Genomic DNA, 12,903 nt, shown 5'->3' with positions numbered 1-12,903 from the left:
ATTAGTTAAAACTTGTTGTCAAAAACTTATTGATGCACTTTTTATTTATTTTTAGCTGTACATCTTATCACAGTAAGTCTATGTCTTAGTAAATGAAAGCTGCACGGACCAAAGAACAACTCTGAAATTTCAAATGTATTTGGACTCATCCATCCATCCATCATCCATCCATCCATCCATCCATCATCCATCCATCCATCATGCATCCATCCATCCATCAACATTTATCCTAAACATTTATTTATAATTCCATGATAACACTTTTATTCAGAAAAGTAAAGATATAAAATCAAATCTATACTTCAAATAATTCATGCATAAACAATTAAAGACGTCAAAAGAAAAGTAAACATCCTTCCTTTGATCTGACTAGTTTTTTCAATGAATCTTTATTTATGATGACGGGTAACAAAAGAAAAACAATTAAATCAAATCAAATCAAACTCTACTTGACCTTAGTTATAAATCGCTATATATACTGAATCTAATGTGTTGTATTTATAACTGCAAAAATATCTTTATAGTTATTTCCTTTTAAAAAATTTCCTACTTTTTCACGTTTTTAAATCAATGATTTTTTTTTATTTCTGAAAAGAGTTATGAGTTAATTTGAGTTATCTAGTTTTTCTGCTGGATTGAGGCTTGAAACAATCAAACCAAATCAAATCAAAACAAATCAAATTAAACCAATTCAAACCCAACTCAGCTCAGCTCAAATCAATTCAACTTAAATCAAATCAAATCAAACCCTTCTATTTTTTTCTGATCATGTAACCAAACAATCTCTTCCACCAAACCCGCCGCTCTGCTGGATTAACGGACATCAAGACGCTAATGGGATGAAGCTGAAAGCTGGAGAGGAAGGAGCACAAATAGACCTGGTCAGGTCAGGACACCCCCCCCCCAACACACACACACCCACCTCCACCTGCTCCACAGAGCACTTTGTTTGTGTCTGTCAGAGGAATCACACCTTCAGCCGTCTGCTGGTAAGTCCTCTGCTTTTCCATCGACCGGGTGTTTTCATGTGAATTCATCTGAATACTTTAAACGTGACGAGTTAGTTCCTGTTAGAAGAGATGCAAAAACGACAAATATTTTACAACATCAGTTGTAAAGTTTGGGAAGATTTTGGATTTTTGGGTCTTTCGGCTCAGACTAAAACACAACTTCCCAGAATTCCCTGCTAGATCGGATCTAGTTTAAATTAAAATAAATACATTTACCATTTTTTTATTTTTTTATTTCTGTGGGACGTTTACCTCAAGTTTGTTCACTAATATTTATCCATAAATACAATCATCACATGTAAAATCCAGACTCTTCAAAACCAAAAAACACTAAAACTGAACTAAGAAAAGACCAGAAAATACGTTTGTCTAAAAGTTAATGAGATTTTTGGAAACTGTAGACTGACAAAAAAAATAAATAACCAAAGCAACAAATACAGCAAGAAAAAAAACAAAAATGAAAAAAAAAGAACAGTAAAACAGTAGTAAAGTAAATCACTTCAGATTAAACGTCGTAACATAAAACCTACAAAAGGCTAAAATGAGTAAAAACCGTCAAAGAATTAAACAGAGAGGTGATTAAATAATAAATATTGAACCAAATGTTCGTTAAAAAAAAAAAAGTCGTGATTTGATAAACATCCTGCAGTTAAAAGTCCGACTTGAAGCTGTTCTGCTTTAGGAAGGTCCACAGAGGCAGAAAGTTCTGGTTCTGGTTTTGGATGTCGATGCATTTTTCCAGAACAGACGACTGAAGGACTTAAATAGGATTTTTGTCCAACTGAGTTTTTACTGTGAGATCTACAGAGGGGGAACCAAACGAAACACTTTGTTCTATTTCTCAGATGTTTAGCGCCACCAGGTGGTGACTTCCTGCATGATCTCTGCCTAAAATCCCATTATGAGTTTGGCTCAGGTTAGAGGCCCCGCTGACCTGCAGATGTGAATCTGTAAAAGGCCTTTTGGTCCATCACCTGTGGGCGGAGTCGGACCTTTCACTCTCCGTTTTTCCCATCAGGCCCTGCAACTGATCCCAGAATGAAGCTCCTGCTGGGCGCGGCGCTGCTGCTGCTGAACCTGAGCGTCCTGCCGTGTGCTCCTCCAGACCAAACCCTATCTGCCTCAGACGCCCTGCAGCGTGAGTCGAGCATCCGCAGATGTTCCTTCCACTGAAATGTTTGTACGTTTACACTCTTCCTCTTGGTTTGGGTCAGAGCTGTCCCGGGATGGCGAGACTGTGGTGGAGGAGGAGCTGAGGAGGGCCCTGTATGGCGTGAAGCAGCTGAAGGAAGCGACGTGGAAGAACGAGCAGAAACACGAACATCTGATGAAGTCTCTGAGGCACAGCGCCGACAAGAAGAAGGTGAGATGATGACAGAGTGACAGGATGAGATGAGGAGATGCTAAACTCTCCCCCCGTCTCCCCCCAGGGGGCAGCACAGCTGACAAAAGAGGTGACGGAGAGGCTGGAGGAGGCAGAGGAGCACTGCAAAGACTCCCTGCAGGCGGAGTGGGAGGAGTGCAGGCCCTGTCTGGAGGACGCCTGTAAGAGCTTCTACTCCTCCACGTGCCGCAGGGGCTTCGCCACCTTCCACGCCAAGGTTTGAAACCTTCTTGGGTGTTGCCAAAGGGCAGAGCGCGCCCCTTTTCACCTGAGGCCGTCAGTCAAATCCAGCATCAGCAGACCACCAGGGGCTTTAATTCACCAGTTTATCTGCCTCTTTGGACACATTTAACACATTTTCGTCCTTTGAGACAATTTTTAACCTCAGGTTTGATCATTTCAGCTTCTCTTTGTGCTTTTAGGAGGAATATTGATCACTTTTTGATCTGAGCATCATGTTCAGATCACGCCGTTCTCTTCTGTCAGCATCCGTCAGCTCAGCATCCCTGGTGTCTGTGTTGCAGGTGGAGAACTTCTTCCAGAGGGTCTCCAGTCGCTTTGGCTCTGGCAAACGTGCGGTGGAGGCCGGTGACATCCTGGTGAACCAGGACCCCGACGGCTCGGACGCAGAGGTGGTGCAGATCGAGGACTCCTTCCAGCGCGTGATGAGCAGGGTGGGCGCTCTGGTGAACCGCAGCATCAGCCTGGCGTCCCGGATGAGCGGCGGGCTGGATGCAGCTCTGCAGAGAGCCTTCCTGGATGCCCCGGCGGACGAGTCCACCTCCGACCCTTTCGCTCCGGGCCGGGATTCGGGTTTTCTGCAGGGGGTGGGAGTAGAGGAGGTGCTGGAATCCTTCTTCGACTTTGGCAGGAGTGTGGTGGAGGAGTTTGGAGCGGTGGTGACTCAGGTGTTTGACGACCTCCATCAGGCGGTGGAGGAGGAGAACCAAAAAGGTGACCCTGACGTTTGACCTCATGTATGTGACGTTTGTCTGGCGCTGAACCGGCAGTGTGTTTCTCTGACAGAACGAGCGGCTTTCCCTCGGTTCCTGCAGAACAGGAAGCTGTGCAGGAGCCTGCGCAGACAGACATCCGAGTGCTGGCAGCTGCAGGGCAGGTGCGAGGCCTGCCAGGGGCCTCTGCTCACAGGTGAGGCGCCGGCTGCTCCCGCCCCTCTTCCCGTCGCTCCTGCTCACCCCCTGCCTCCTGTTCCAGAGTGCCCCGGCGTTCGGGAGCTGCACGTGGAGCTGGACGAGGTCTCCCGTCTGCTGGAGCGGTCCAGGCAGCAGTACGAGGAGATCCTGTCCATCGTCCAGCGCCACACCGACGAGACGCTCAGCTGGATCAGCAGCATGGCGGCGGAATTCGGCTGGGTGGCCCGGGCCGTGAGCAACAGCAGCGCTCCCGAAAACGTTTTCCGCGTCACCGAGGTGAGCAGGGACAGGTGTGGGGGGCGGAGTTAGGTAAAAGGTGGAAAGTCGGAGATTCTTAACCCTTTTCGTCCTCTAGGTGGCTCCAGAGAGCAGCGATGAAGTGAACGCGACCGGCTTCAAGACCAGAGTGGAGGTGAGCATCCTGGACTCCCCGCCGTTCATCCTCTCGGTTCCCGGGGAGCTGGGGGTGCGGGACCCCGCCTTCATCCAGCACGTGGCCCTGGAGGCTCTGGAGAAATACAAGGAGGCGGTCCGGTGAGCGTTCGACCCGGTTCCGCCTTGGAAGTGGAACACTTTGGTGTCGTCAAACCTCCTGAGCGTTCCTGTTCTCCCTTTTCAGGATGGAGGACTGAGGCAGCAGCGTCGTCGTCTTCATCTCCAGCACCTTCCTCCTCATCTTCACTAGATCATTTAGAGACATTCATCCTCAGAAAAGTTCAACAATGAACTTTATTTAAAGGAAAGCTGGAGTTCCTGTTTGAAAATGAAGCTGCTAGTGGTTCAATACAGAAAAATGTCATCAAAACTTGATTTATTCTTTTATTTTGTTCTGTACAAAATCATAGAAGTTACCTCTGTGTGCGGAATTATAGAACGTTCCTAAAAGCTTTCAGGATCAACAACGGAAAGCAGAATTCACATCTTAAAAGTCCTCATTTGTACCGCGAAGAACATCCAGCTCCTCTCACTGTGTTTAAAGTAAAGTTTAACGTACATTTGTCTGTATTTGTGATATTAAAATATGCGTTTAGAAAAGTGACAGGATGACGCGGATCCGCTCAGCTGTAAAAGTCATTTAGAGAAAACATTTCAAATGATTTACTGAACTAAATCAAACGTCTGAAATCTTTAAGCACTTGTAAAAACGTTAAATCAGTAAAGTAATGATCACAGGCGTTTTTTTCCCGTGATTTTCCAGGTTAAAGTAGGTCAAAGTGACGTTAAGAAGCGCCGCTCCCCATTCGCTCGTGCATCCGTACAGCAGACCTTAGCTCCGCCTCCATCCACGCTCCACAGCTCAACCACAGTTATTGGTCTCTAAAAAACATCCCCAAACCAAACGCCGGTACGCAAAAGTACTCAAGTATAACTTTTCTCATAAAAAAGAGGGGGGGGGGGGGTCAGGAAGGTGGGAGGGGCTTATCATAAAGTATAAATCTGCGTCATATTCATCAGAAATCACAGTGTAGTGGCCCGCCCTCTCCAACGTTCCCAGAGAAATCCGCCTCTCCCCGCCTCTGCGCGAGCGTCCCCCTCGCCGCCGCCGCCGCCGCCGGCGGGCTACAGATTGTCCCCGGGCTGGTACTGCGGCTCGGTGGCTGTGAAGTAGTCCTCCAGGAAGAACTGGATGTACTCGAACGTGGGTCTCTCGTCCGGGTCCTTCTTCCAGCACTGCATCATCATGTCGTGGAGCGACTCGGGGCAGCCCTGGGGGCAGGGCATGCGGTAGCCCCGCTCCACCTGCTCCAGCACCTCCCTGTTCACCATACCTGGGGAGGACACGGAGGAGGAGTCATCTGCCAGCACCTCACCTTTAAGGATTTACACGTCACCATCTGATGTGAAAACGCCTCTTTGACTGCTTTCTGTGGCAAAGCAGGAAAATCCCAGCTTCCTGTTTGACAGATAATTTTCCACAACGAGCCTGAAAATGTCTGAAAAACTCACCCCTGAGAGGAAAATCTCCTCTTTATTTTTACCAAAAAAATAAAATTCAGATCAAGCAGTTTTTAAGTTTTACATCAAAGATCAAAGACGGAGAAACAAACCTAAAATAAATCCAAAAACAAAGCAAAGAAAAAGTCTAAAGTTCGTAAAAATGTTTAAAAAAAACAGGCGAAGCTCCAATAAACTAATAGAATTACAAAACTCGTCTCATGTTTGTTTTAAACCAAAAGCTGGAATCTTTTTGAAACGGATACTCTGAATCAGAGGGTTTTCAACTCTGACATTTCAAAACAAGAGATCGGTAACATAAACCCCTTGTTTATGAATTTATGGCTGATGCACCAACATAAATAAACTGTATTGTTTAGTTTTTCTTTCATCACTGTTGACGTGACGTCACCTACAGCACCAGCACATTTGCTGCAGTGAGAGGATTCTTGTGTGGCACAGGAAGTCTTATTTTGAAAGGAAGCCACATGAACTCAGTCAAAAGTTATTAGAAAAACACTTTTTTTTTAGCCAAAAACAAGACTGACATGGCAGCAGCAGGAAATTTCTCTAAAGAGGCTTCAGTTTAGTGGCGGTCAGACAGGAATCGACCTGATTGGTTCTTTGAGTGTTGATGGTTGCAGACCCCTGGTGTGAATGATGGGGATTCCATTCATAGAAAAGGAGGAAACAGTTAGCTAAAAGTAAGTTGAGGTGAACGTAAACAAGCTACTGCATGCTGGGAATCCAATCTGCCTCATTTCCAGTCTCTTCCTGGAATATTTCCCAAGACTGGAATCCGGCGACCCCGGCGATCCGGCGAACCCGGCCGGCGTCTGCTCCGTGGGGAGCTCAGCTGCAGCTAAAAGAGGTTATGAGTCAGTGGTTCCACCCTCCCCACCCCCATCTGTGCATGTGTCTGTGGGGGGCAGGATCAGATCCTCCTCCTCTCTGGGTCCAGAACAGCTGATGGGGACTCTGATGCCGTAAAACTCTCCAGGCTTGATGAGCCCTCCAGCTGACGTTCAGGTTAGAACTACAGCCGTAAAACCTCAGACCCCCCCCCCGACATGGGAATCTGGGCGGCTCAGACCCCAGAATGTGCTGCTATGAAGGACATCCGTGACCCGACACCAAAAGGGCCAGATGGCTGGGGGGAGGGGGGGGGGGGTGTTAAATCAGCCATATGGCAGCAGAACATGTGAACGACAGGCTGCAGTCCTGCTCCTCAACAGCAGAGGGCAGGCGGGAGTCACACTGATGAAAGCAGGACATCACAAACCAGGTTGTGGTTGAAGCCGTTGGCTGTATACAAGAACTGGACTGAGTGACCCCCCCCCCACCCCCACTCTGTAGATCAAGTTATAAACTGACCAATCAGACGCCTCGATCAAAGCATGTGGCGCCCGCCTTGAAATGTCGGATTGACAGATTCTCCCAACCCACTTTCAGTTGAAGGGGTGTGGCCTTCCGACAAGCTCACTCCTGATTGGTGCGAGTGGTTGCCATAAAAACGTTGATTCAGACCGACTCGGACTAATCGTCGCTTACTGTCGTCCGTATCGCCATTTTTTTTAATGGATGACGTCAAGATCGCTCAGTCCAGTTCTCTAATACGATCAATGGCTGAAACCCTCAGAGCAGCAGAGTGACCGGACCCTAGCCAGGACGGCGTCTACAGTTCGTCTGCACAGACCGCCGCCGTGTCCTCCGGGATCAGCCGTCAGTGCGAGCGCTCCTTTACCTGGGTAGGGTACTCTGCCCTTGGTCACCAGCTCCGTCAGTAGTATCCCGAACGACCACACGTCCGATTTGATGGTGAAGCGACCGTATAAAGCAGCTTCGGGCGCCGTCCACTTGATGGGGAACTTTGCACCTGGGAACAAAGAGAAACTCCAACTAAAGGAAAGCTTTGGAGAATAAAATCCGTCTTTGATGGGTTTGCCTAGTCCAGTGTTTTTCAACCTTTTCTGAGCCACGGCACACTTTAACCTTAAAAAAAATCCCGCGGCACACCAGCATCCAAAAATTAAAAAAAAAAAGGAGAAACTCATAGTCTGTATTGATCTACAGCCCCTCCCTCCACAATCTCACATGCATTTTTGATATAATTGTTAGAGAAAAAGCTGGAAACTGCAGCTGTTTTTTTCTACAAGATGCAATAAAAGTTAAGTTAGAAGATTTAAAAACAGTTTGATGTGTGTTCGTTGGTTTCAAGACGTTTAACAACAGATCTCCTTATGCGCTGTCACTCTCACATCCCAATGCATCATGGGAGATGTACTGCATAAAACGGCAAAAGATCGCTTTTCGGAGCTTCATTGTTTTGTTCTCTTGTTCCACGGTCTGATACCGGATTCTGTGGGAAGCTACACCGCTAAAGACGAGCTTTAGCTGCTATTTCTGTTGGAACTGAGAGACTTTACGAGCTAAATCGGGACAAGGAAGTGAAGACTTTAACCACTTCTGATTGGTCAGACTGATGACATGTGATTAAGCCTTCAAGAATGATTGGTGGAGACGGTTAAAGGGACGGGCCGTTTCCAAAATACAGCCGAAGGTGCAGCTGAATCGCGGTACCTTATCAAAATGTCATCAAAAAAAAAAAATAAACGCAAAGAAAAAGTATTTTATGATCTTTTATATTCCTAACTCCTCAGTGTTTTATCAGGGCCTGTTTGGATGAACAGAGAGCTGAAATCCTGGAGATGGAAAATGTTTTTAGATCAGTTAATGAGGGCAATTTCTCCACGGCACACTTGACCATCTCCCACGGCACACTAGTGTGCCGCGGCACACTGGTTGAAAAACACTGGCCTAGTCGATGGTTCGAGCATCACAGAGAGCGTCTGAGCTTAATGTACTGGAAACACTAAATCTGTGGTGTCAAACCTTTTTCAGGCCACAGATCGCTTCACAGTTTGTTCCTGGAGCGGTCTGTGTGCGGCTGAAGTCAGCATCCGATTTGTTTTATAGCCTCCAGTTTAACTTTTGAGGATAAAGTTGATCTTCATCCTCTGTAAAATATCTGCAGCTGCTTGAAACTTTGTTTTCTAGATTCTAGATTGATCTAGTTTTTCCCGTAACCCTTAATGTAGAACCTAAAAAAAAATTAAATAAGTTCAGACGCCGACTTCAGCCTCGTCCAACTTCTGAGGTGCAATGTTGAAAAAACAAAAACAAATAATAGAATAATAATAAATGGGAATCCTCTGTTTGCTGAATACTCTGCATTAGTATTATGGTCTGTGGCAACAACTGTCACAATAAATCCATGTTTGGACTCCTGGATTTCGTCTGTTCAGCGTTCTTTTAGTTGGAAGTCAGAGGCTCTTCTTCTGTTCGGCTAAAAGAAATTTTCCAAATGTTTGTTTCTGGTTAACGTTGTTAGCCTGGTGGTTCCAACCCGGCGGACGGCGCTTTACAAAGCCGAGGATGGATTTTCAACACGAGCGACTTGACATGCGCCAAAAATGAGTCATTTTTTTAAATAAAACTTTTTTCAGATGTAGATTAGATTAAAAAAAAACGTAACTGCCCCACGGATCGGTACTGGTACCGGTTGGGTTGGGGACCACTGCTGTAGTTAATCTAAGGATCTCCACTGACATTTTCAGCAGATCAAAATGTTCCAACATTTAATCATCAGAGCATCGTCTGTGTTTTGTTAATTTTCTGTTAGGACGTTTTAATCCGCTCTTCCAACGACCAGAAGTCCTCAGCTGTTTACGCCGAATCTTCTCCTCGTCAGAATCAGTCGGTTCACCTCGACTGAGTTTAGGTCGAGTCCGACTTCCCGCCTTAACCCCAACTTAGTGCACTTTATACCGCCTTCACCGTTTTGTATTTAATATATATATATTTTTTTTAAACCATCAACGTTTCAATCTTCAGAAGACAGTAGACTCACAAATAGTCGTCGCAAAACGTTCATATTCATTAAATTTTAACTTTGTGTCTGAATTGCTTTTGTAATCGAGGGCGCTACGTCGTTTTTTAGTAGTTAGGGCGGGAATTCAGCCACAGCCTGGGTCTGGGAAGTGTTGCTGCTTAGAATCTTAGAATTTTGTTAATGAGGTAACCAGCTGAAGAGTCACAAAGACCTAAAGCTGGATCACGTTGTGCTGCGGACACATCTGAAGGGTTGGGGGAGGCGTTTGGGCGTCTCGGTCGTGGACACACCTTGCCGAGCCGTGTACTCGTTGTCCTCGATGAGCCGAGCCAAACCGAAGTCTGCGATTTTGCAAACCAGGTTATCGGCCACCAGGATGTTGGCGGCTCTCAGGTCCCTGTGGATGTAGTTCATCCTCTCGATGAAGGCCATGCCGTCTGCGATCTGAGGAGACGAGGACGCAGAGCGACGTGCAGAGAGTCAGACGGGCAGAAAGGGAATCGAGCCAACAGCGCTCCTCCAGAGGAGCCACCACAGCGGCAATCAGAGCCATTAAAGAAATCCCCCACAAAGCCGTCAAGGACGGTTACAGACGCGCTGGGCTGTCAGCTCCTCCTCCTCCTCCTCAGCAGCGTCTCTGCTTCCAGCTCCTTTTCTACTCGGCTGACTGCAGAGAGGAGCCCAGAGCGCCGAATTAGGAGCAGATCACAGGAGGTGACTGAACCCGTCAGCTTAAGTGGCCTCTGGTGAGAAGCGTTTAAGAGCTGCTGGTGGAAAACTGGGGGGGGGGGGGGGGGGGCACAGGGAGGAGCAGGGGAGAGGGGAGCTCCCCTACAAACATGCAGGCAGCCGGAGAACAAGCAGAAAGCTCTAAACAGGCAGGGCAGAGACTGAGGGAGGTAAGGGGCGGGGCTAAAACAGCCGCTCGGTGTGCTTTGGATCCTACCTGAGACGCCATGTCCACCAGCTGAGGCAGCTTCAGGCACTTTCCGTCCCCCTCTTTCAGGAAGTCCAGCAAGCTACCTGTCCCAGGTGAAGAGCACAGTGTCACACGGAACCACAGCAGCTTCCTGTGCAGCAAACATCCATAAAGAGGAAGACAACGCGCCGAGCCGAAGTTAGTCTGTTCCTTTAGCCCCTGTGCTATCTTGTGGGTCCAGATGACCCCACTGGGGTCATCTGGACCCACAAGATGGCACAGGGGTCATAACCCTTTGGAACAGATGGACGCCGGAGGGAGTCCTGGCTAGCGGCTGTGAGATCAGCGCGATAAAACCGCATCTAAAATAAAAAGGTCGACGTATTTTCAAGGTTTTGTGATCTGGTGAGACTTCACTGAATGAATATGGCAATTATTAGAATGTTCTGGACCGGAGCGATCTTTGTTTTGAACAAATGAGGTGGAAGGTGACGGTAGGTCAGAAGACGGCAGCGCGGCGCGGAGGACCTGCCGTGGGCGGGGCTGTGAGCAGATTCCAGCCGGGAACACCTGAAACCCAACTGGATCAAACTCAAAAGACCTTTTCTTTTAAACGTTGCCGCCGGCACATTCAGGTAAATTCAAAAATCCAGAATTCCAGGAAAAATTCCAGTGGACAGCAGATCACCCGGGAGACTAATTCAAACGTTTTGGGCCGCCTGGAAGCTAAGGGGCCGCCTGCAGACGGACGTGCAGACACGGTCGGTCCCCGCATGGAGCTGTGAGGCCTGTGATGTCAAAAATTACACTACAGCCTTTTATTCTATGCTGCAAAAACGGTTCGTTGGACATTTTGGGGGGTTTCCGGACTGAATTGAAGCACTTTTTACCAGAGGAAATGTTCTGCTTTTGTAAGATTTTATGTCTAGCGTGTGAATCCAACATGGAAAAATGACAAAATAAAGCTAGTGCTACATAGGTGAGGCTGTGCTGATTAAAATGATGCCATATAAGGCAGCATGGAGTCCTTTAAATTCAAGAACGGAGTAGGGAAGAGTGGTTCCAAAGGGTTAACCGTCGCTGGCAACGGCAAAAAACAACAAACAAGCACAAGTCTACAACCATTTACAAATGATTGTGATTTCAACTCATTCTGATGCGGGAAAAAGTGATAACTTTAAACCTTCATTCTTTTTTTCCCTCCCATTTGTGATTAAAGGAGAATCACCTGTGGCGAGCCTCACCTCGGAGGCCTCACATATTTTTTTTTCTATTTCATTGAGAGCACAGACGGCTCTGCTGACAGGAAGGGAGAGGTTTCCCGCCTCACACCTCCATCCCCGCTGTCGCTCAGCTGATTCTTGCAGAGTTTAAGTGAACGGGTTTGACAAGATCGTCCCGTGACACACGTTACAAAGATAACAACAATGTGTAAAACAGAAAAGATTAAATCCATCTTTATAGGTGTCTATCTGCTGATTGACATTAAAAAAATCCACAATGTATTCCTACAAAAACATTACAGAGTTAAATGTTCTGAATCCCAAATCCACTTCCTAAAACGCTAGAGAGCGTCACCATGCAGACCAGACTTTCACCAGTCCGCACGAGGTCTGGACTCGAACCGGCGCCTACCTTTGCCCATGAACTCGGTCACGATGTAGATGGGCTCCTCGGAGACCACGGCGTACAGCGGCACCAGCTTGTCGTGCCGCAGCTTCTTCATGATCTGGGCCTCCTGCAGGAAGGCCTCCGGCGACATGGTGCCCGGCTTCAGGGTCTTGATGGCCACCTTGGTGGTGCCGTTCCACGTGCCTGAGCAAAAGCGGTGAATAAATGAGGGGATTTCTCCCGGATGAAGACACTCCAACAGGAAACATTGTGGACATGTGGACATTAAATGTAGGAGGCAGCCGCTGCTGTCCGCCGTGCAGCTTAAACAATCAGCCACTTCCTGCTGCAGAGCCACTTAGTCACGCCCTGCTTACACACAATGAGGCCGAGGAGCAGATCCGCCGCCTCCGTCCCACCGCCGGCGAGCAAACCGTGTTCAAACAAGGGTTCAACCTAAGACCAGAAAAATGCTGAAGACGACTAACAACAGTGAAGGGAAAAGTTTGGGGGAAAAGTTGCCGGGATTCCTGGGATTGCGCAGCAGTGCGATGCAGGTCGAGGCTTGCTGCAGGCTTGATGAAAGAGTCGCGTTTGCCTGCATCAAAAGCCCCCCCACCCATCACGCAGGCGAGGGAACTGAGGCGTGGGAAGAGACCTCTGATCGGCGAGCTGTGGCGGCGGCAGCAGCAGAGGAAGCCGGCGCCGACCCGTTACCGCCCATTAAATATACATCGGTGATGAATAATGTAAAGAGGAAGCGTGTCGGCGCTAATGGCTGCTTTGTTCAGGCATCACACACATCTCTTATTCATGAGCATTACTGTCATCGGTACAAATCAGGCTGCCATGCAACACGCTACACCACCGTTTCGCCGAGACAAAGAGGCTCCGCCTTCATCAACTCCATTGACTGTATCAGACACCTGGAGCGAGGAAGTGTGACGTCATCCAGAGAAAACGCTTTACTTCCTGCTCCAACAAAATAAAGTTATTTC

At 47.7% G+C, this 12,903-nt stretch overlaps 2 protein-coding genes across 4 annotated transcripts in view; one reads left to right on the top strand and one right to left on the bottom strand.

The window, feature by feature from the left end:
- Nucleotides 1-907: 907 nt before the first annotated feature.
- clul1 (clusterin-like 1 (retinal)) lies at nucleotides 908-4,353 on the top strand. Its single transcript, XM_004079450.4, has 9 exons — nucleotides 908-989; nucleotides 2,029-2,148; nucleotides 2,225-2,373; nucleotides 2,441-2,611; nucleotides 2,919-3,348; nucleotides 3,421-3,543; nucleotides 3,610-3,824; nucleotides 3,904-4,082; nucleotides 4,168-4,353. The coding sequence occupies exons 2-9, from the start codon at nucleotides 2,049-2,051 to the stop codon at nucleotides 4,178-4,180; spliced, it is 1,380 nt and encodes a 459-aa protein (XP_004079498.1). The 5' UTR covers nucleotides 908-989; nucleotides 2,029-2,048; the 3' UTR covers nucleotides 4,181-4,353.
- A 1-nt stretch (nucleotide 4,354) lies between these two features.
- yes1 (YES proto-oncogene 1, Src family tyrosine kinase) overlaps nucleotides 4,355-12,903 on the bottom strand; it is a 31,053-nt gene continuing 22,504 nt past the window's right edge. For all 3 annotated transcript variants that reach the window (XM_023965016.2, XM_078934960.1, XM_023965017.2), the window contains exons 8-12: nucleotides 11,930-12,109; nucleotides 10,322-10,398; nucleotides 9,666-9,819; nucleotides 7,228-7,359; nucleotides 4,355-5,317 (exon numbers count right to left, since the gene is read on the bottom strand). In XM_023965016.2, the coding sequence (XP_023820784.1) occupies nucleotides 5,109-5,317; nucleotides 7,228-7,359; nucleotides 9,666-9,819; nucleotides 10,322-10,398; nucleotides 11,930-12,109 (752 nt within the window). In that variant the 3' untranslated portion in view covers nucleotides 4,355-5,108. The remainder of the gene's footprint in view (nucleotides 5,318-7,227; nucleotides 7,360-9,665; nucleotides 9,820-10,321; nucleotides 10,399-11,929; nucleotides 12,110-12,903) is intronic.

Source organism: Oryzias latipes, chromosome 17 (genome assembly GCF_053564925.1).
Source record: "Oryzias latipes strain Hd-rR chromosome 17, Olatipes_Hd-rR_3.1".
NCBI lineage: Eukaryota > Metazoa > Chordata > Actinopteri > Beloniformes > Adrianichthyidae > Oryzias > Oryzias latipes.
This window is presented reverse-complemented; position numbering and strand designations above follow the sequence as displayed.